Source organism: Amphiprion ocellaris, chromosome 6 (genome assembly GCF_022539595.1).
Source record: "Amphiprion ocellaris isolate individual 3 ecotype Okinawa chromosome 6, ASM2253959v1, whole genome shotgun sequence".
NCBI lineage: Eukaryota > Metazoa > Chordata > Actinopteri > Pomacentridae > Amphiprion > Amphiprion ocellaris.
This window is the reverse complement of record NC_072771.1, coordinates 15,724,561-15,748,625: the sequence shown is the minus strand read 5'-3', so window position 1 is coordinate 15,748,625 and position 24,065 is coordinate 15,724,561. Positions and strand designations below refer to the sequence as shown.

The window sequence follows — 24,065 nt, the reverse complement described above, 5'->3', positions numbered from 1 at the left end:
CACAATACGAAGATTTCATTTACTCCTGCACGTTATGTTTTGCAGTGGGATGCACAATGGTCTGGGCAGCACGGCAGCTAGAATGTCCTGCGTTTGAATCTCGAATCTCTCGGAGCTTGCATGTTCTCCCTGTGCGTGCGTGGGTTTTCACCGGGTTCTCCGTCTTCCTCCCACAGTCCAAAAATATACTGAAGTTAATTGGTGTTTCTAGATTGTCCGTAGGTGTAAATGTAGGTGTGCTTGGTTGTTTCTCTATGTGGCCCTGTGATAGACTGGTGACCTGTCCAGGGTGCCTCCTGCTTTCAAAGCCAGCTGGGATAGATTCTAGGCCCACCACAACCCTACAGAGGATTAAGTGGTGAATAGATGATGGATAGATGCACAATAGTAATAACTGGTCTCAGAACTTTTACACATGATCACTCAAAACACATACAGAACAAAGAACATTTTCTTACATTCTGGTCTTTGGGATGTCTGGTTTGGGCATGAGCAACAGGATCATGAGCAGACAGAACATCCTGTTTAGTTTAGGACACTGTCAGTTTTCTCTACAGTGGTTTAGCATCAATCAGTGATTCATAAATGTTTACCTTCTACCAAACTCCCTTCTTCTCGACCCAACAGAAGAGTTTTACTCTGCATAGCAGCCACTTGGCCTGGTCACATAGATGTGGAGTTTTGCCAGGCTGGATCCAAAACACCAGGTCACAGAATGTTGCCTGTAATGTAGATGAAGTCCTCTGGCCTGACTCAGCACAAACAGTTCTTGAATTTATTTGCATTTGTTAACAGCATACATAACGTCTTCACTTTATGTTCTTTGGCAGCACTGTATTTTTACTCTACACAGGTACTGAATCCAGACACATTCAAAATTGTTTTGGTTGCAGGTCTCCGAGTATACAATAACTAAACTTAGTTACTGAGTTATGATTTCTGTTTAGTAAAACATATGCATATACTGCAGCATAAACACTTTTATAGTAGAGCTGTTACTTTGGTTGGCTGTATGTATGATCTGAAAACAGTTTTCTAATGTAGGTTGAATTTGGTTTGCTAACAGTTTTCTGATGGTCATCTTCACTCTGACCCATGAAACAGAATTAGAAAACGTGCAGTTTCCATTTCAGCCTGAACAGGAAACATGTATTTGGATGGAACATTGTCTAAAGGTTGGCAGTCGTGTTAGAGCTCGTTCCTCCCATTAGTGAGTCGATCACAGATTTTAGAAGAATCTACCCGTTATTTCTGTCTAATGAGCAGTAAATACAAGCGGCCACACTACAACCACTGTAGAACTCTACAAATAGATTTTGCATATGAAAAAAATGAAAACTTTAAGATGTGGGAATCTTTATATTTTTATTCTAAGTGCTAGCTGTCAGTTTGTACCCCATGGTCCATGGTTCGGCATGACATTTTTTTGAGCTGAGGATGCCAAGTTGGCATCTCAAAATCCAAAACAGAAATGTGTAGGATGTGGAGTTTCTAAAACATCTTACATGTCAAGATTTTGGTGCAGATGTTCTGCAACAGCCATTTGAACAGTACTTTTGGTCAAGTGTATATGGAGCCTGTGGAGTTATGATGGTGCAGGATAAAAGAATAGAAAAAAGACTTGTGTTTTGTTTTTCCAGCTATACAAAGCTGTATACATTCTGGAAGACTGTGAACATTAAGAGAACATAAAGCCACATATTGAACATTGGCTTAAACTGGAAACTTGCTCAAAAAAACTCAGAATCAGTGCTTGAGGTAGGAACTAGTGCAGCTCAAAGAAAAAACAGCTTGTCGGACAGCTGAATGGCCGGCTCAGAGTGCAGGTACTGGCCAGACAGGAAGGCCAGCTTGTGGGCATACTTGCATGGTGCTGGAACACGGATGGTGCCTGGCCAGTTCCAGTACAAATGGCACATCTTGAACGTCAGCCTAGCATGGGATCAAATCAACAGTGTCACAGGTGCTTTGGAACTGACTATGCATTTACATTTTTCATGGCCTGAAGGCATGCAGAGAAAACTAAATGAAATAAGAGCAACACTAAGCAAAACATTAGCCCTGAAGTAAAAACTGGCAGCAGGAACGTTACAGATGTTTAACTTTTTACTCCTAAGATGCATTTTGTGCATGATTCTGATCAAATATTCTAGGTCTACATATAAAAATGCCTAATTCACCCACTCCTCACTAGTGCAATGGATAAGCTAACCAATTCTACATTTTATGACTAGAGCATGAACGTCTCAGCATGTAATCTACATACTGCAAAGCTTTACTTCACACAGGGATGTGATTTGTATCTGACCTCTGGTAAGAGCTTGTCATGAACCAACCACTCCATCCACCAGGTCAATCATGTCACTGCCATTAAACATATACCAGCGCGACTCCAACTGCAGCCGTTAAAGTGCTACTGCTGGGCTCCAGACTGACTTTTACACTGGTCCATTCACAGGCAGTGGACTGAGGCTGGAGCCAGTGCTTCTAGAGCCACCACACACAGTTGTTTCAGGGAAATAGGCTACAAGTGTCAAATTTCTACTGCAACACCACTCTTAAACACCCAACAGTGTCAGAAGTTGAGTGTGAGAAGTGGTCCAAAGTGTGCTTTCCGGATGATTTCTTTTGGAAATCACGGTGTCAGAGTCTGGAGGAAGAGTGGACAGCCACAGGACCAAAGCTGCTTTGAATCCAGCATGAAATTTCCACAGTCAGTGATGATTTGGGATGCCATGATATCTGCTGGTGTTGGTTCACTATCTATAATCAAGACCACAATCAACACAGGCAGCTAAGAGCAGTTTTTTTAGCACTGTATGGTTCTGTCTGCTGAAGAGCTTTTTGGAGATCCAGAATATGTCTTCCAGTTGGACATGGCTTCTCCCCACACTGCCAAAACCACTCAGAAATGGTTCACAGACCACAGGATTACAGATTGGCCAGCCAACTCACCTGATGTGAACCCCACAGAAAATCTGCGGTGTGTTGTTAAGAGTAGAATGGGAAAAACCAGACCCAACAATAACGATGAGCTGAAAGCAGCTATCAAGGCAACCTGGGCATCTATTAGCCCTCAGTAGTGCTACAGACTGATTGCCTCCATGCCAAACCGCATTTCTGCAGTAATTCGAGCAAAAAGAGAACAGACCAAGTAGTGACATAGCACACGTGAACATACAGAGTTTGGATATTTCTGCATTATAAATCATTTCTTTTAATTGATCTTTTGAAATATTTGAATATTTTGAGACTGTTTTTTGGGGATGGTTTCTTGAGTTGTAAGCACTATCAAAGTAATAACAAAGGTTTGACATTTTAGTTTACGTGCAATGCATCTAAAACATATATATAACTTTCACTTTAAGTGATGTCTGATGAAAAATATTTAACTTTTCCCACCATATTCTAGTTATGTAAGATGCACCTATGAACTTTTTCTAGTTATTTCTGATAATTTGATAAACACAAATGAGTAGTGTGCATAAGTAAATGAAACTCCAATTAACAAAAATAGCTACAAAACTTACTATCAATTCTTATAATTTTGGTGAAGCGTGACTTTCCTTTAGCGCTGGTTAAACTTCTGTAGGGGCATGGAAAATTCTGCTATGCAGAAAAAACCCTGCCAAGGGATCTGATACAGGAGTTGCCTCGACCGGTTAGGTGCACAATTGTTTTTGTTTGTGTGTTTGTGTGTGTAGATTTAGGATTTTCCCAAAATTTGTACATGCTTTACTTCATTAAATTTACAGCAGTTTTCTGCAATTGAAGAGCACTAAAATTAAGCATGGTTGATGTGCACTGGCTTTAGTAGCGTGAGAAAGCGAGAAGAAAAAAAGAAGATATTTGAAAACCTGAAATTTGTTCGCCTTCTGCCTCGTTCCAGAGGTCAAATCTGAAATGCCTCCATGTCTGAAAATAAACTTCTCAGTCTTTAGAAAACCTGGAAAATGTTTCATGCTTTGGTCATAAAATGCACAGTTCCCTCCATATACAAGTTGACCTACATCATAATACTGATTTAGGCAGCATTTAAAACATCAATGTGCTGTAAATGTGTAGCAGCAGTAGTAGGTTTTGGAGACCTTACATTGCAATTATGACTTTTTTGTAATTATGAAAAAACATAATCATGTCAGAGTGACTCTTAGTGGAGAAGTAAATTGGTTTTTAATACCTTTGCAAATGGTCTGGTGAGAGGTTTGTTGTGTTGTACAAACAGATGTAGTGTGTAGGGAGTCCACAGCCCTGGCGTATGTGATGTGCCATCAGATAGAAGTCTACCCTGAATAAGAAGACAGAAAAGAAATCACTTTAGTTTGAGAAATTTAAAACAGCCAACAGTAGATAAGAGTGTCTTTGATGGTTTCCTAATCAAAGTGCACATAGTTATCACTCTTGCTAGGACATGGTGCTGCAGCCTTTTTGGTGAACACAGGTTAAAAAAAAAAAAAAAAAGCTAAAGAAAAGTTACCCTTGTACACTATCCTGTGATTTTGTCATAAACAAAATAAGTATTTCTTTGTGTAAGAAATATTGTCATGAAATGCTGTGTACTGTGTTTGGTTTCTTCGACAGCACCAGGGTTCGAAAACAACCTTCATATTAACACAATTTCAACTCAACTGCCAGTGAAAAGCCAATTAATGCAGAGAACAGGTCATCTGTGGCCTAAGGCTGGATTCAGACTGAAAACAACATTGTCAAGAGATGCAGCCTTCTCCCTGACTTTAACAGGGCACATTTTACATTTCCATATCGTTACTATTCAAAAAACTCGGTTACCTTTTACCATTAGCAGCTTACTGGCAGTTATCTGTGCGATTTGTTTGGACGTACATGAAACATGCTTTCCAGTTACAAAAATATGCAAATTTATACTTTTTATCTTGAAATGTTGGATCAAAAAGAAAAACAAAGCAGGCATATTTTTTTGTTTTAAAATTGTGTTACACAACAAACTGCCATCTCATGTCCTAAATGTATACTGAATGATTGGATCATGCTAGAAACCCTTCTATCCACACATTTTCCAAAACTGAATATCAAGTCCGTGTGAAAACTGACCTGTTGGCATAGTTAACAGTCACTTCACAGCTTGATTTCCAAGTGCAGTGAGGTGACAGAGCAGCTGGTCAGTACATCTCACCTATTTGTACCACTTTCCAAGTGAACAACCAATGTAGCACTATTAATGTCTCTCCCAAGACTGTCTCGGAAATGTGTGCAGCTTTCTGTTTGCTCCTTTGCCTTTTCCATTGTGGCTGCTCAGAAGAACTTTTGTCCTAATAAGTAAATCTGAGAGACCATAAGTTGACAGTAACACTTACCAGTCTTTCTGAGTAAGGGTGTGGTCGAGGACAGTTCCCGGAGGAGGAGGAGTGCCAAAGCTGTTTGCAGCCCAGGAGTAGAGAGCGGTGCTGATGCGCTTTTGGACCACAATGAAAACCATCTTGGGCTCATACTTTGGGAAAGTCTCAAAGCATTTGATCAACTGTGGAATCTCGTACTGCTCCACCATCTTCAGCTGGCCATCTGACACACCATCACGAAACACCACAATCTTCTCGGGCAAGTTGTGGTTCACCTGTGTGTGGGAAGATAAACTAACGTTATGTAATTTTCATGTAGATTACAATGTGCTCAATGTGCATTTACACCTGGGATAACATGTTTTTTTTGTCGTATCCTGACAATATCCAGAAACAGATGGCATTCCTATTTTTAAGACCATGAACTTGTTGGGTTGGAAGGTCCCGGTCATCTGTGACTGTTAGGTGTGGTATACAGAAGGGACTACAGAAGACATTTTTGTAATACATGAAAGTAGATATTTGCCTCGTAGTACTTCTGGAGTGCAGCCAGTAAGCAAACTCTGAAGCCATTGATCAGTTCCTCAGTGGGTGCCTGGAAAGTTACTCTGGAGTACCAGCGGGTCAATGAGCTGGAGAAAAACATCAAATACATGTTTATGAAGATATCCCTCAGAACACATACACTATATTGCCAAAAGTATTCGCTCACCCCTCCAAATAATCAGAATCAGGTGTTCCAATCACTTCCATGGTCACAGGTGTATAAAATCAAGCATCTAGGCATGCAGACTGCTTTTACAAACATTTGTGAAAGAATGGGTCGCTCTCAGGAGCTCAGTGAATTCCAGCATGGAACTGTGATAGGATGCTACCTGTGCAACAAATCCAGTTGTGACATTTCCTCGCTCCTGAATATTCCACAGTCAACTGTCAGCTGTATTATAAGAAAGTGGAAGTGTGTGGGAATGACAGCAACTCAGCCACCAAGTGGTAGGCCACGTAAACTGACGGAGCGGGGTCAGTGGATGCTGAGGCTCATAGTGCGAAGAGGTCGCCAACTTTCTGCAGAGTCAATCACTACAGACCTTCAAACATCATGTGGCATTCAGATTAGCTCAAGAACAGTGCTTCAGCAGAGAGCTTGATGGAATGGGTTTCCATGGCCGAGCAGCTGCATCCAAGCCATACATCACCAAGTGCAATGCAAAGCGTGGGATGCAGTGGTGTAAAGCAGGCCGCCACTGGACTCTAGAGCAGTGGAGACGCGTTCTCTGGAGTCAAGAATTGCGCTTCTCCATCTGGCAATCTGATGGACGAGTCTGGGTTTGGTGGTTGCCAGGAGAACGATACTTGTCGGACTGCATTGTGTCAAGTGTAAAGTTTGGTGGAGGGGGGATTATGGTGTGGGGTTGTTTTTCAGGAGCTGGGCTTGGCCCCTTAGTTCCAGTGAAAGGAACTCTGAATGTTTCAGCATACCAAGACATTTTGGACAATTCCATGTTCCCAACTTTGTGGGAACAGTTTGGAGCTGGCCCCTTCCTCTTCCAACATGACTGTGCACCAGTGCACAAAGCAAGGTCCATAAAGACATGGATGACAGAGTCTGGTATGGATGAACTTGACTGGCTTGCACAGAGTCCTGACCTCAACCCGATAGAACACCTTTGGGATGAATTAGAGCAGCGACTGAGAGCCAGGCCTTCTGGTCCAACATCAGTGTGTGACCTCACAAATGCGCTTCTGGAAGAATGGTCAAAAATTCCCATAAACACACTCCTAAACCTTGTGGACAGCCTTCCCAGAAGAGTTGAAGCTTTTATAGCTGCAAAGGGTGGACCGACATCATATTGAACCCCATGGATTAGGAATGGGATGTCACTTACGTTCATGTGCGAGTCAAGGCAGGTGAGCGAATACTTTTCGCAATATAGTGTATTTAGCCAATGCAAGAGAAATATTTTTTACGAAAAAATGCAGATTAAATAAATATATTGAGAGGAAGTTCTAATGAAAAATGTGTAGACCAGTGAAGTTAAACATGTACGAAGTGAATCAAAGGATCAAGTACTGTAATGTTGTGCTTTACGCTTAATATCACTTCAGGAATTATTCCAGTAACTATTGAGAAAATGTGAAATTCACACAAGGACTGTAGAGAAACAGTTAATGAAGGGTTTACCTGTTCACGCTCGCAACAAACCCCACGACGGACTGATACCTCTTGCTGGCGTCGTGGTGGACATCAACTCCAACAACCATCAGGTGTTTCTATTCAAGTGGAATAGGTTTATCATTTCCCTATTTCGCCTATTTGATTTTCTTGAACCACATTTAAAGTAATTCTGTTCCAATGATATGGTCTTAAATACATTTTTCTCTCCAATAGAAACATAAAATCTAGTTTATCGTCAGTGTTGACAGTCAGTAACAAATTCATTTTCATCGTTGATCATTTATACTCACCAGAGGAACACTGACAGTCCACAGCTCTCCGCCCAACTTGCTATTCATCTGTAGGAGTATCTTCTGGGCAACACTCCTCAACTTCTGTTGCTGGGAAATTGTCCGGACATTGATGACCTAATGACAAATAAGCGTCACATTTTTTTCTTTGGAGAAAAAAATATTGCCAGAATATATAATTTAGGCAGCAGTTCTACATCTAAACTACACACTTATTCCCTTCAATTCTGAAACAGCAACACAAACACATGAACAAACCTGGGATGGGATGGGACTTTTAACACAGCACAGCTTCTTGATGGCGCCGTAGAGGTCGTCTCTGTTGCCAACTATGATGCACACTACAAGCTGCATATACGGCTGCACACAAACGTCAAACAAGAACTTACACAGGACTGACTAAATTACATTACTAGGTTTAGCTCGGTGGTACCAGACAGTGGACATTTGTACATGGTCAGAAAAAACTGACACAGCTGTTGTATTCACCGGTAATGACAAGATAAGAATTGCAATAGGACATTGTGCATTTAGTCCTATTTTTCATTTTACGTGGTTTTCTAATAGCTGCCTGAGATACCACTCTGAATTTTAAATCATCTGCAGTATTGTCAGCACAGTGTGTACTAAATGGTCTGAAACATGCAAAACCATTCATAGCTTGACAGCTTTCAGTTAGTTCGGTTGCCGTAGGCAACCAGACAGGAAACACTATCAGTCATTCTGAGGTCTTATTTCTGCAGCAACCACTGTTGATGATTAAAAAATGGAAAAGAAATTACAGTTTTTCAATGCCAGAATCTACCGTTCATCCACAGTAAATGCTGTCACAAAAGCCTCCTGTCCGCAATATGCAATGCATTAAAGTGGATTTATGGAAACAAGTAGACCCAATAAGCTTTTGTTTTGGAGACACTGTGTGGGATACACTCATTGTGTGTGACAAGCTTAGTGAACACACCTACAATCTACATTTCTATCTGAAGTTATACCTTACTGGTGAGCTCAGAGTGGATGCTCCTGACATAAGTCTCGGTCCGATCATCTCTCAGCTCCACATGAATGGGTCGCCCCAGTCTTAACCCAATAGGCCCAGCCACCTTGTTAAAGGTGGAAATCAGCTCTTCAGCCTGTTCTGCACAGCGGCGAGGGTAGAAGATGGCCCAGATGTTCAAAGGGATCTAAGAGTGACAGGTCAGTTAATAAAGACAAAAAGTAATACACCAGACATTCCTGAAGTCAAAGCAAAACCACACTGGTGGTTACACTAGGGTGATGACTTTTTGACTTTTTTTTCTCAAAAATTATTTCCTGTAGCACTAATGAATGAACTTTTGCCTATTAATGATTAAAATGACATTTATTCTGTTGAAATATTGAAAAAGGTCACGCACAAACCACTTTGAAAAAATCACTATTACTATCAATGGGACTAAATTCGTTAAGCCCAAAGAAGCATTCACAAACAGTACCAAATGCTTTTTGTGTTTGCTGACCCTATGTAAAGTTATATATCACTTGTGTTCAATTTTTACTTTGCTTCCAGTGACTTCAAATTCTGGCCAAAAAGCTGATAATTACAATTTTAAAAATCATTTTGTGCGTGAGGTTTTTTTTTATCAAATCACCTTAAAAGTAAGATTTTATCTAATCTTTAATAAAAGTTCATCAAATTATGATACAGGGATATGAGGTTGTAAAAAAGTCATCACCCTAGGTTACACACATGCTGCTTGCTACACAGATCACTAGTACATCACCTGTACTAGTGTTGCTGCCTAGCCTCCACAACTTTGCAGTTACAAACTTTGATATGCTGCTTTACAACTACATGAAATTCATGAACATATTCCTAACACTTACAGAGCTGATTGAAGCATCCCTCACAACCTCTCTGGACCAGGACAAATCAGCACCAGTAGCAAAAGACGAAGACTGCAGACAAATGGTTTCAAGGGGAAGAGTTCTACCTTGCATCTGTAAAAGCAGAACAAATACTCAACATGCTACCAAAATAAAGTCTACAAACAAGAATAAAATGACACATCAGGAAGGAGGAAGGGACACGTTAGAGCAAAGAAAAACACACATTAGCACTATATTCTCTCATCTAATCTACCTGTCTGACCACTGTGAACCTACCAGACAGTCAAGCAGCATAAGCATTTTCTACAGATAAACTTGAACTTCGTGTTTTCTAACCCGTCTCCTCAGGACCAGTGTGATTAGACTGGGTTCTGGCTCTGACAAAGGCTCCACAGGTAGAGAATGTGTGTGGCTTTATACTCCGTGCGGCATCTGCTCCCATTCTGCAGGGGCAGTGTATTGCAAAAACACATTTACCTAGTCTACTCTAGTACTAAACTAGAGTAGAAGACGTTTGCCATTGTTTACACCACTCCAAAAACGTGGAGGTGCACAACATGGAAATTTTCCATGTGAGAAGGGCCGCTCGAATGGGCGTGGCTGCTAAAATGTCATAATTTGTCCCCACGGAACCGCACGGACATGGTAAGCATAAAACTAGCTTTACCCTGTAAGAAAACTGAAAAGTTTCTTTAAAATGATGCATCTCCTTACCACCAGTACTTCTTTGCCAACCTCCAGTCCCCATCGGCTGATCTCCTTCAGACTCTCAGGACTGGCCCTGATGTTCTTCAGCAGCTGCATTACAGACTGGCTGTGCTGCTCACCGCTCACATTGATGTGCATGGTCAAGTCCTATCATATTTAAAAAGACATCCTCTGAGTGTGCAGTCACACTTTCCACAAGTTTTATTAAGTATTTTCTTACAAATATTTTCATGACTTACATGAATCTGCTCTTGAAAAATGTAATTTAATATCACCAACTCTGTCAGTCTTCCTGACCAGCTAAACATAGAAGTACATTTTGCTGCTTATTTAGCTCTGTCAGCCACTGGTTAAAATTGTTAAGAATCTCTCTCTGGTGTGTAGTTTTTACACTATTGCACTGAATGTTAAAATGAGTGTGTGTTGACGATCACTAGAAACCTAGACGTATGGTGTTTTCTAACTCACACTTCCACATTCTACAGACATCCAGTCTTTATAGTGGCTTAATGTAGGTGTTTTCCTGGAGTTTCAAGTTCTGAGAGGTAGAACATTGTGATGCCACATCAAACTTACCTTCATACACCAGGAAGAGCTGAAGCTACATTTAAAATCTGGGTTTCTAAAGGTTTTGAAGAGATCAAAGATCTGTGTCCAAATTCAGATATGAGGTCTTTTGAACAACTGAAGCTCATGTTTCATGTGAACAGAAAACACTTTTTAAAATTCCTTTGCTTTGTAAAAACAAATCAAAAGAATATAGCTACTAAACCAACAGCCACTTGTTAAAACACTGATAACAAAGGACAGTTGAAAAAAGGGCATCATATCTGAATTCTATAATATGCTTACATCTTACTTATCTGTGAGATAAGTATTTGGAAGAAAGAGCTGGAAACTGAAATTTCAGCAGAGGAGTGGAAATCCAACTCAGTCACCCAATAAACGAACGGCTCAGACTAAGTCATTATAACTGGCAAATGTGAACATACATAACTCCTGCAAAGCTATATCAGTCCAATAAAAACATACAAGACATGAGCACTAAATGCACAGAAGTTAAAGGAACACAGTTTCACCGTTTCTAACAATGAAGAAAGATCATGACATTTTGGGAAGAGGTCAGAGCTACATGTGAGAGGATCATTTCAAGAAGAATTTCATTGGATCCTAAATTGTTTCTAATCAGCATCTATCCAAAAGAGCACAATTAGAATAAAAATTAACAGATACTGATGAACCTCAGCTTCCTAACAGCTAAAAAATGAATTTCTCTACTCTGGAAAAAACTATCAGACCAAATATCACATATTGGATAAGACAAATGATGACAAATCTTCCACTGGAGAGAACTCCATATATACTCAGGGACAGAAACAAACAATATGGGGAGGTTTGGGGACCCTTTGCAAAATATGCGTAGGACATAAGTCATAGGACATAAAAGAGTCAAGTTGATGAGTGACTTTGTTGTGGAAAACAAGCGATTTGTTTGTTGACATGTTTTTTTTTTCCATTGCATTTTTTTGGTGAAAAAATGTGTTTTTAAAAAAAAAAAAAAACGAAAAAAAAACAACTTACCTTCATAGCTCTGAAATCCTTCCTCATTTTCTCAGGGATTCCTGTCATGAAGGAAAGCTCTGGCACTATAAGGATCTCTCCAGTAATGATTTGCTAAAATAAATCAGTTAGATGAATTGTTATAAGATCATCTCAATGATTAAGCGTTGACATATTATTTTCTCTGTGCATCATTATGTTTCTAATTTACCGATAAAACACAACTGCGTGGATAGGTTATTCAAGCAAAAGCAGCCTATCCTGACATGTCTTTCGAACAATCCAGACTACAAGACTTTTTGTAGCCACTAGGGGGTATTCTGAGGCAAGAATTAATATGTTGTACTGTGTGTTGTCTGAGTAGAGTCATCTACTATATTTTCAACAACCCTGTTATAAATCTTATGCATTATTCAATAAAGTGACTAATGCTTATAAAAGATTTTACCTTGCCTCCTGGCTTGGACCTCTCTTTTGGCCGATGCATAAGTAAAGGTTGACTCAGCTCTTTGATTGTAATCCCATAGTTCTTGCTGTTAAAATGTCAAAATCCATGTGAAGAAATAACAACAAATAAGCATTAAAAATAAACATACAATGCTCACAGTCAGATATAACTGAGCCATTCACTGCTAATCTAAATTGAATATTAACCTGCCAATATTTCAACAAACACATTCACAAAAACACCTGTAATAACTTCCTGTGCAGTTTTGTTGAGTTTATGGACCGAGTAGTCTCACCTGTAGTACTCCACAAAAGTGGTTTCTGTGCCGTCCATCAAAGTGAAGGTGTCTTTAGGGGACTTGTTCCACTCAATGCCATCGATGCGGTAGGTGCGGTTGTTGTAGCGAGTGATAACAATGCTGCCGATAAGTTCTTTGGTGCATTCATCTTGGAAGTTTTCTGTGCTCTGGTGGTACAACATGTTCCTGGTAGACAGCAGGACACAAGTTCAGTGTTGCCCTTTTCCATTTAAAACCCAACGACCCTGTGCCGCAGTTCGGCATTTTCTGTTTATATAGCAGGGAAAAGCTAGAATGTGATCATAAATAATCTAGAGACATTGCATCAGACAGGTTGTTCCCCTTTGACTCAACTCGTAATTCAAACACATTCCCAGCGGAAAAATGTGAGAGTATTTACAGTTCTGTCTCAGGGGGACAGATACAAGAACATGACATCTTGAAATATGGTATTTAAATATGTATGACTATATAATCGAATATGTAGTTTTTATAGCTCTATGTGACTAGGTCATGTAACATTCAATGTTTAAACTCGTATGAGCATGACTGAGTACCCATACGATGGCATGCATAGGGATGCAGGCTAAAAAAAATTGAAATCTAACAAATACAGTAATGGAAAAACTTCGCAGTTTTGCTATAAGATATATACTTGCAAAAGATCTGCATTAAAAAAAAAAAGAACAAAAAAAACCCCCCTTGATCCAGAAATGTAAATTCATTTGAATTTTCCACTGATGGTATACTTCTTTAATTTGCTGTGTAAACTCACATGATATCCAGCACAGAGTCATTCCGCAAGACTTTGTGAGACACATCCACAGACAGGTACAGACCTCCATCTGTGCACTTGATGCAGGTTGCATAGCCCGGCCACACCTGAAGCCTACAAACACAAACAGCAAAATGACTGGATTAGGGTTGCTGTGACATTAGCTTGGGTCTGTCCTCTTATTTTTGAATACAACTCACTACTAACCGATGTTTTCCAAGAATGACTGTGCTCTCTGGATCATAATGATTTCGGCCCACTGGCTTCAGTCCAAGGATTTTCATTACCCTTGAACAACAAGAATATTGAGTCATATCCTGTTCAACTCTCTTAATTGTAATATATGACAACATGTTTAAGCTTATTTGATTAAAGGGCTTGAATGAACATAAAGAAAGTAGTGGCAGCAGGGTTTCATTTTCTTAAATAGTGACTTTCGGTGAAAGAAATATGTAAGAAATTACATTTTCAAGGCCATATAGTGGTCTTGCATTACATATAAAGAGAAAAATAGGACACTTACTTGTAATTAAAAAATCTAATAGCTTAGAAACTTAACAGAAAGCAATCAACAAAGTCTGTAATATCGTTAAAGAAATTAAAGACAAGGTCTGTAAAGGTAACAGTATCCAAAACATACTTAAAATGGTTTCATTGTGACTGGATGAAATGCAGTTTTTCATTTTAAATTCTTAAACTCTCAAAGTAAATAGATGATTGCCATCATCTTTTATGTCTATGATTTATATCTATCAGCATGGTAACTCAGATGTGTATACATTTTTTAATTCATGTACAATCTAAAACAAAAGTGCAGTAACATTTTTTTTAAGAAATACCTCCTGAGCACCACATTGTAGAACGGGATGCAAAGATCTGAGTTTGGTGGCAAAATCTTTGTCATCTGGATTTTGATCTGTATTTCCTCGTTATCGGTCCGTCTCAAACTCTTGAGAACAACCACCTGCATGTCATCAACACATTAATACATTCGAAACAGACATCCAATAGTGATATGTTTTGTATTGTGACCAATTCACCATCGTGTCGTTCTGTACAATGAAATTAGAATGCACTAAAATTGTAGTTGGCTGAGTTGAAGATCGTGATAAACAATTAAAATCAACTAAAAATTGTAAATCCTTTCTCACTATAAGACAATTTGCAAATGTCTGGCCAATTATTAGAAAATTACATACTTTGCTGATTTATTTTTTTAGATCAAGTACAGGAAGATATGGCAGGCTATTGTCAGAATGGGGAAAAGAGAAATATAATCTGCGGAAGCACATGGGGAAAGCAGAAAATGGTCTAACGACATAAAAAGTCAATTGGAATAAAGTCAAGAAAATGCAGACACATTCCAGGTATTTACAGAGAGGACAAGAGACCAATGTCACTTTAAGTGGTGTGCCAATGAATGAGAACTTCTTTCCTTTTAATGACTGCCTGGATAGCATTCATCTACAAAGGAGTGAATATCAAGTATAGTGAGACGAATCCAAGTAGGTGATGACAGCAAGATCTAGATATGTCATGTTCAGTTGTTTAATGCGCTCACATTATTACAATGTGAAAACAAAACCAACTGGATCAAATGCAAACATTGTAACTAAAGCATAAACATTGGTTCCAACTTTAAGGTGTGAAAAGACCCTCAGTCAATCAGCAACTCAAATAAATACTGTGATACGTACGTCGTTCAGTTTAACAGGCAGGTACAGCATGGAGCCATCAAAAGCCATTACTTCGCCTGTGGTTGAGCGGTGATCCTTCATCATGCCAAAACGCATCGCCATTGATTCAACATTTGGGCTGAAAAATAATATTGGAAATACACATACACTGAGGAATAACATATAAGAATATATAAGACTTTCCCCTTATTGCTACTACAAATGACTGGAGAGTGGAGTTTCAGTGTGATTTTAGCTGGTTCAACACAGCCATCTTTGGTTCAAAAGGTAAAATCACTCTGTAGGAGCTCAGCTGATGGGGACTTGACAAGTGGCTTAAACTTTACACTTAAATCCACAACAATTTTTTTGTGGAAATGCTGTTCAGGAGAGAAAACAAGGTGAATGATAGAAGACACTTACGTGTACGTGACATGGTACTGATACACAGCTTCATTGTTGCATCTGATTGGGATGTGGTTTGACCCAATGGTTATCGGAGCTCCTTTTGTTCCAGCTTTATTCAGTGGCCCACTGACCAGAGGAGAGCACACGTATACAAAAGATGATTTTCTCACAAGTCACAGAACAATCAATTACCTTACAAGGAGATCTGTACAGTCCTGTAAAACTTAAATGAATAGTGTCCCTGATACACTATGCTGATCTCTACACAAAATCCAACAGCTGAAACCACCTGGAAAAAGCATCTTGACAACAACAACAACATCAAAGATCTGGAGCAATATTTACCTAACAATTAGAAGGCTGCTAAATGTTTGATTTTTCAGCTAACTCATACACAGAAGGATCTTTACAGACATCTCCTCCTGCACCAAGTTAATAAGGCGCTGTAGATGTATGGGAAAGACTGTGCTGTGTGTGGAGAAAGTGCAACTGTACATAATCCATCCTATCATCAATCACTTCAAATCAGAGACACTTTTTAAAAGGAACTCATTAAACTTTTTGCAACAGTAGTGAAGTCTGGCATTTAACCTAGATTTTTGAGCTCATACAGGAATAGAAAGGAATCGACTAACTTCTGCAAATACAGCATTGACTTTTCTGCAACACGTCATTTACCTAATGCATTTTATGAGTGAAACTGTTCGTAAATGCAGATTGTTCATTAACTTGTTAAAATCACATACCAGGAAACTGTTCATTCAGAGTAGACAGACTTGGATTTAAAAATGGATTTATTTACAATACAAATCTTGTCAAAATCCATCAGTTTTCACCATTTAATGTTGGTTCTTTTGGGTCCTACTAGTTATTTCTTGAATCACACTGCACTTAAACTACTCTGTCACATGTGCGTAACAATTTGGGTTTTATTATTTGCTTACACAATTACGCTGTGAGCGCTTTAGCGTGGTCTTTGTTATTATGATGTTTTCAGCATGGGTGTGTTTAGTTCTACAGTTCAACTCCATGTATAGCCATGGAAAAAATATTAGACCAACCTTGTTTCATTCAATTTCTTGTTAATTTGAATGCCTAGTACAACTACAGGTATATTTGTTTGGAAAACAATATAATAACAACGGAAGTAGCTCATAATAGTTTAAGAGCTGATATCTAGCCATTTTTCATGGTTTCCTTGATAATAACCAAAATCACTTAAGTTCTTGCACCAATAGCTATGGCATTATACTGCCAAAAACAGAGCTTTAAGGCATTCCATGGTTTATTTTCTGTCTGTTGTAGTCACATGATACACACAGGAGTTAGTACTTGATTGCATAACTATTGTTTCTGATGACTGCAGCCATGCATCCTGGCATGCTCTCCAACAGCTTCTGACATTGTTCTGCTGTCACAGCAGCCCATTCCTGTTGCACAAATTCAAACAAATTTGCTTTGTTTTTGGGCTTGTGGTTCTCCATACTGTGTTTGATGATTTTCCACAGGTTTTCAATTAGATTTAGATCTGGTGATTGAGCAGGCCAAGGCATGGTTCCAATGTTCTGGTTCTCCATCCAGGCTTTAACTGAACTTGCCTTGTGTCAAGGGGCATTGTCTTGTCGGAAAATCCAGTCATTGGAGGCAGGAAAGAGTTTTCCAGCTGATGGAAGAAGACTGTTTTCTAGAGTAGCACTGTACATGACCTGGTTCATTGGGCCCTTCACACAATTGCATTTGCCCTGTTCCACCCATACTGAAACAACCCCAGATGGTCACTGATCCACCCATACGTTTTACTGTAGGGGCAAGACAGTCTGGTTTGTAGGCTTCTCCAGGCTTCCTCCTAGCCAGTAAGTTGGCTGGAGTGGGCATCATCTGAAAATCGGATTTGTCACTGAAGAGAACCTTATCAATCATCAACAGTCCAATCCTTGTGATCCCCAGCAAAGAGTAACCGGGCTTTCTACTGCCTTTTCTTGATGAAGGGCTTCTTCCATGCCCTATGTGACTTCAGACCAGCTTCAAGAAGCTGGTTTCCAGCTGTCCTTGATGAAAAAGTTGCATTTCTTGACAGTGCCCACTCATTTTTAAAGTTCCTGGAGGTCTGACGATGATTCCTGACACAGGAACAGATGACTGTACAGTCATATCGTGGGGTAGAAAGACGTTTCCTGCTGCGACCAGCTAGCAGTTTGGTAGTACCATGTTGGGCTTGTTTTTTCTTTGTGTAATGAACAACTGTCTTGGAGATCTTCAGTTTTTTCGCTACCTGTCTCTCATTCATACCAATTTCCAGCGGTGCCAAGATCGCTGTCTTTGTGGCTTCACATAATTCTTCCGTTTTAAGCATTATGGGAGAGCTGACAACTTCTGAGTTGTGTTATGGCTTGAATATAAGCAGGAAACCGCTCTAGGTCTTTGCATGTGCTGTGCTGCCAATGACATGAAATGGCCTCTTATATACCCTGGGAATACAATTAAGCTTAAGCATGTCAAATAGGACATAAAGTATTATGTAATCAGCTGCATTTTTCTGTTGTGTTCATTGTATTCTTCAGGTAATATACCTTTAGTGGTACCAGGAATTAAAATGAACAAGAAATTTAAGAAAACAAGGGTGGTCTAATAATTTTTTCTATAACTGTATGTAAAAATAGATTTTTTTGTAATTTTGATCATAAAAGATTTTAAAAATCCCTAGCATATACCAGGTTTGATCAGGTACCTTAAATTTGTAGAATGTTACAACTGACTACAGGGTTCGGGTTAAATATCATGGTCAAAGGCCTGCTAATACCCAATCGGCTCTGAGCAACAGGGACTATCCCAAAGCAATCTACAGGTAAAAATCGATATAATGGCACATCATATACAAGAGTTGAACATGTACATTTTTCTACACCAACATTATCAGTTTATGGTGTGTAACAGGAATAAGCGGATGAGTAATCTGCATATTAAGCTATTGATTTACCAGATGCAACTCACTGACTGCCTTCATGTTTAATGGCCAAACAAAAAGGTGAACATAAGCCAGAGGTGCCAGAACACTAGAAAAGTAAAGAGGAGAGACGCTTAATAGACTCTCATAGTGCATGTCACCATCCTAAGAGGTGTAAGAAAAAACATCCTCACCAGACTGCCTCCATCTTCAGCTCCGTCTTTGCTGGTGCAACAGTAGAGAGCTCAGTCACATCTTGAGTGGCAGGCACAGGAGGCACGGCCCCTTTACAGTATTTGCATTCCATTAGCCATAATGCAGATTGAATTTCATACAAGCGCTTTTACTAAGATTAAAATTTACTGTATTGCACAGGTGGAAAAGCTGCACACTGTATCAAAGTTTCAATCATTAGTTTCAACAATTTCTAAAACTATGTAGAAAATGTTTCAAGTTACACTGTCATTAATGAAGCCAAAATTTATACTTTAACCAAGCTGAGGCTAACATTTAGTCTTTTCCAGTGTTTCACAAATCGACATTTTCCACATATTATTACCTGTAAAGGGAGGAAACAACTGTGGAGCTGTTTGCGGCTCAGGTGTTGGAGCAATGGACTTGACGCCACCTCGCGGAAAAGAAGGAAGCATAGGGCGTCCTTTTCCTACACCAAGTTGTGGCATCGCTGTTTTGCCAATTCCAACCATCACTGGAGGGGATAAACCTTGGCCATGCAAACTGCAGCAGGTCAAATGCCACAGTAACCAGGGTTGCATATTAGATCTTGAATATTGATAATGGTAGCAATAATCCTATACAAGCTATTATTCTATGACTATTGTCATTTTAACAATGAAGAGTAGTCTTTGCACACTATTTGTGCAAGCTGTAGACCTCCAAAGACTGAACACATCAACAAGAAATCTACAATGCAATGAAAATTAAAGTTATAAATCACCTTTCCTATGTGGAACTCTACAATGTACACCTATAAATTATTACAGTTAAATCTTTTACACATTTACCGAAAATAAGGAAATGACTTCAGTTAGAACCACAACTGGCTGCTAAAGCAACAAGTGACATCAGTTCCTCACAATTCAGTTTACAATGCATGCACTGTGTGTAAACCTGAAGAAAACACATGCAGAACAACGCACATTTCCAGCCCAAGTAGCTGACAGCTGCATGATTAAAACTGATGCAGAAAGCATGAATTGGCCTTAATGTAACAGTCCTGCAATAAATTCTAATTTTAGTTTTTTAGTTTTTGTTCCAAGTGTTTTCAGACTTGGTCCAAATTATTTACCTTTATGGCAATTATGCTTGCTGTACTTCTGGTGTCATACTATAGTCTATCATTGATTTAAATTGTCATAAACCTTGTTAGTCCAAACACTGATCTCCTCTGCTGCCTACCTGCTGCTTTGGCCCACCATGACTCCAGACTCTCTGATACTCTCCAGGCTGCTGATGACACCTTGTGGGGCACCATGCAGTTTCATCTCTCCCTTATCTCCAGCTGCTCCTTTACCTGCAACAAATTTAACTATGCAATTCTCATAGTTGTGCGCACACAGAAGCACAAACTAAATTTACTTTAAGTGGAAGGGGTCAACATGTGTCCACCCGTTGAAGTTTGCAGGAAAAAGTCTGACATGTTCTGACAAATTGCTTCTCAATGCCAGCCACTCAGCAACCCACTGGCTAGCTATGGGAAACAGAGGACATTTCTTAAATCTAAAGCTGTTGCTGTCAAGTCAAACAAAGCCCAAATCAGCCAAAATAATGAAGTATGATGATAGCTATACTGAATATGGCTTTATTGAGCACTCAAATGGGAAACAGCAACATGTTATCTCTCTTCAGTAGCAAGCAAACAAAGCCAGGAAGCAAGTCAGTCTAAAGTGCCACCTGACAATTCAACATCCAGAGCATACGAATAAATCCAAAGATCGTTCATGACAGAAGGGCGAAGGACTGATGTACCAAAATAGCAAAAGATCAATATTGCAATATTTTATAAAAAGAGGGTTATTTCTTTAACAGTACTTCTGTTACATTTGTGATGTTTTTGAGGTTTGAAGTAGGCCTCTTAAAAAAATTCTCCACCTTTTTGAGAACTTGGTTTTCTGGTTGTATTATCTAGGAATTTTTTGAACTACAAGAACTGTTAAATCACAATAATTAGAAGACACAGAATATATAAAGTTTGCTTTACTTTTCTTAATATACCAGGATATGTTTCAAATACAGACCTACTGGCAAAGTTCCTCTTCCCCATGAAGCCATTGATGTCTCAATGCCCATTCCTCTAAACAATGAGACCAGGGGTGATCCTTGGCCATGGGTGGGCATGTCACTCTGTAAGAAGACAAAAACCTAGCAGCGCTCAATGCAAAGTAATAATATTTAGAAACATGGAAATGGTATATACTGACATGGTTGGAATGTGTTTTGTAATGCTCTGGATACCAATAAAAAATACATTAAAAAAAAAAGGAAATGGTATATACATATAGGCACATTTTTGGTTCCAACCTTTTCTGTTGTCAGAGTGCTGGTGTTTCCTGTTGGGTCTGGCATCGCTAGCTGACATGGAGATGCACCTCCTTGCTGTGGGTCCAGTCTGGGCATAACTGCACCTCTTGCCACCCCAACCCTCCGTTCAGCTGCTGAAAAGAGCAGCCCCCTGGCTCGGCCAACTACTAAATCATCAGGTTGTACCAGAAGCCCTCTAGCTCGGCCAATTGCAGGTTCACCAATTGATCGAGGAACTCCTTGTCCTTGGGGGTTGTCACCAGGAGTGGGGAAAAATCTGGCTCGTCCTACACCAGGCCCCTCTGTAGAGAGCAGCAACCCTCTACTGTGTCCTACAGCCATATCCTCAGGCTGTAGTCCTCTTCCACGTCCCAGGTAGTGGACGTCGGTCATGTCACCGAGGTCAGGAGGCTTGCATGGATCCATTCAAGCAACTTTTGATATTACCAGATGACACAGCAATAACTGTAAGCAAAACGTCAACTAATGAAGCCTGTAGTACGTCTCAATCATCATCATACTAATAAAGAAAAATATTCATGACTGCTGCTGTATTCTATTAACATGGAGTGACTATACACCAACCACCCATTCTTGCTACATGCACCATACCGCATGTGTTAATCTAGGATTCATATAATTCATGTAATTCAAGGACAACAGCTGCTGACTGAAAGGCCTTTTTGTTTTGAGTCACACCAATGCGACTCAATTGATTATTTTGTTGTTGTAACAAGTATAAATAGCCTGATGTCTCAAAATGCAAATAGCATGGACAAATGTGGCACTGAAGTTAGCTTTTAATGTGCAGCTTTCACTTCGACAGCACAGGGGAAAGTTGTGAAAATCTTAAATGGCAATACAAACAATAGAGCCTTCGATTCTCCATTTTTTTTTTTACCCACTTACTGAGATTGCAAAAAATTGTAGCTAAAGCCTTCATCGTGTTTAAAACCCTCTTTACAGAAAAATTATCCTGACAATAATGAGACCAGTTCCATCTTAAAAGCCTCACATTTACACTAGTCAAATGAGGATCTGATTAGGAAGTTGGCACTATTATACTACCCAGTGTTTGCTCTACATTCATTTAGGAGTGGCGGGCCGCCATCCCTAAATCCTAGCCGCCGCTCCTTCAAATTTCTTTGTTTTTTAAAATTGTCGCAAATACACCACTGCCACATGTCTCCACCTTCACAGCAGAGTCTTGCACTGTGTCGGGTACTCGCGAGTACTAAGGTAAACTACAGGTAACTACCTTGTTCGGCATCTACTCTTTGATACGTAGAGTTAATACGGCGTTAATTACTTGCGAGAGCGCGGACTTGAAAGTGACGTGACTTGAAGCACTCAGGCAGCAGGTCAGAGAGTCAGAGGAGTGTCGTCTTGGAAAACAGGGCAGCGAGTTACGGGAGAAAAGTTATTGGCTTAAGATAACTCATAATAGATTTTACAAGATAAAGAGACATTCGCATAATATTGATGGCCAGCTAAGGTTATGTAACATATTGGTAGCTTAAGTTAATTGGGCCCGGTGCCAACTCAGTGTCGTTAACGTGAGTAAACTAATGATAGCATTAAGCTAATATCTACACACCATGATGTAACTGCTGACTGCACTTTCAGATGAACTTGTTCAAATAGTTTTATTTAATTTTTTTAAATTTTTACATTCAGCCGCTAAAAGCTGTTTTCAACTGGCCATTCAATAAATAAGTTGTAAAAATAATATCTGCAGTGTAATATCATTTGTTTACACCACCACGGCTCCCCGGAGAGCTGAAAAAAAAAAATGCTGCTGAAAAAAATCCTAGAGGACACACTGCTACCAATACAGTTACACAAGAACGGACACCTTTCCCTGCCCAAACCATGTCAAGCCAGATGTACAAAAGGAATTTGTCAAATCTGTGAACCTCTTAGAAACCAGCAGCTTAATCTAGACCTGATATGTTGTTGTCTGAATGGGCTTTTATGTCAAAAGTAAATAAAACTATGGATTTTAACTGGGACTAAACCTTTAACTAGTGAAACTGAAGGCTCACTTAATGTGCTCTATTTCAACCCCTTATCTATAATAGTAACAGGTAGATACATCTTTTCAGTAGCTGAGCTAACATAGATTTTATACTTTATTTTGCTACTACTAGTCCTCAGGGATGAGAATGAGAAATGGAAAAAAACTCGGAAAATGTCTGCAGAGATTCAGAGAATACACTATATCTGAAACCTGTTGAGCTGTATGTTAGTAATCCCAGCTGCATTAGCTGATACTGTTACCAGCTTTCATTGGCCTGACATAATGGCGCCTTACTTAACGAACTAGTTCGGGTTTTAAAGAAAAATACAGAAATATAATTCTAGTTATTAAACCGTTTCTTGCTTTTCGACACTGGAAATAAACAGTTAACTAATACTTGATTTAACCAAATATTTTATTACCGGCTTTTATGTCAGCGCAGTGCTACGGTTAGCACAAATGTGCAGCTACTAGCTAGCTAAATGACACGTGCTAAAAGAAATTAAACAGCGGAGCCGACGACCTCTACAAATGAGACACAACACAAATGCTATCAGAAAACTCAACGATGTGTTTCAAGCTTTTACAAACAAAAATAACACTGTTTCTCTTAAAATTACAGCATGAGGACTCACGTTTAATCGACTGAGACGGTCCTGTCGGTCGCACAAGGTGTCGCTTCAGGCCTAAATTAGCCCGTATGAATTAGCCTCACAGACAAATTCGGTCAAACAGGCCTTCGATACTCTTATTGGACAATCAATATATTCTGCAGCAAGGCATTGGTTTACTGAACCTGTCAATCTTTCATCATACTCTAAATGACAATTACTGTTGGGTCTCCCTCTGGTGGTCACCATCTGTGATCCTCAGGTGTACCTCCAGACCATGAGCTAGAAATTTGGCTTTAATGGAATAAATGAGACAATAAACAAGATGAGAGTGTTCATTAATTTGTTTGTTTATTTATTTACTACAGAAGCAATGCAGTCAGTCAGATGCAATGAACAGAAGACTGCAAAGGACTTGAAGGCTGGAGG

General features: G+C 39.5%; 1 protein-coding gene across 1 annotated transcript; it reads right to left on the bottom strand.

The window, feature by feature from the left end:
• Positions 1–470: 470 nt before the first annotated feature.
• On the bottom strand, positions 471–23,787 carry piwil2 (piwi-like RNA-mediated gene silencing 2). Its single transcript, XM_023271530.3, has 24 exons — positions 23,661–23,787; positions 21,006–21,470; positions 20,723–20,828; positions 19,884–19,998; positions 19,024–19,202; positions 18,659–18,749; positions 15,536–15,646; positions 15,134–15,251; positions 14,276–14,400; positions 13,644–13,724; positions 13,437–13,550; positions 12,659–12,847; positions 12,364–12,448; positions 11,937–12,029; positions 10,362–10,502; positions 9,645–9,758; positions 8,774–8,962; positions 8,040–8,141; positions 7,782–7,898; positions 7,498–7,586; positions 5,842–5,947; positions 5,334–5,590; positions 4,181–4,288; positions 471–1,932 (listed from the first exon to the last, which is right to left on the bottom strand). Exons 2-24 carry the CDS (start codon positions 21,429–21,431, stop codon positions 1,776–1,778), a joined length of 3,213 nt encoding a protein of 1,070 aa, XP_023127298.2. The 5' UTR covers positions 21,432–21,470; positions 23,661–23,787; the 3' UTR covers positions 471–1,775.
• Positions 23,788–24,065: the final 278 nt, after the last annotated feature.

Coding starts and splice junctions, on each gene's coding strand:
- piwil2 (XM_023271530.3), bottom strand. CDS start 21,431: ATGGATCCATGCAAGCCTCCTGACCTCGGTGACATGACCGACGTCCAC. Junction 8,963..9,644: donor GGGATGCTTCAATCAGCTCT/GTAAGTGTTAGG, acceptor TGTCACTCTTAG/ATCCCTTTGAACATCTGGGC. Junction 5,948..7,497: donor TTTGTTGCGAGCGTGAACAG/GTAAACCCTTCA, acceptor GTTTTTCTCCAG/CTCATTGACCCGCTGGTACT.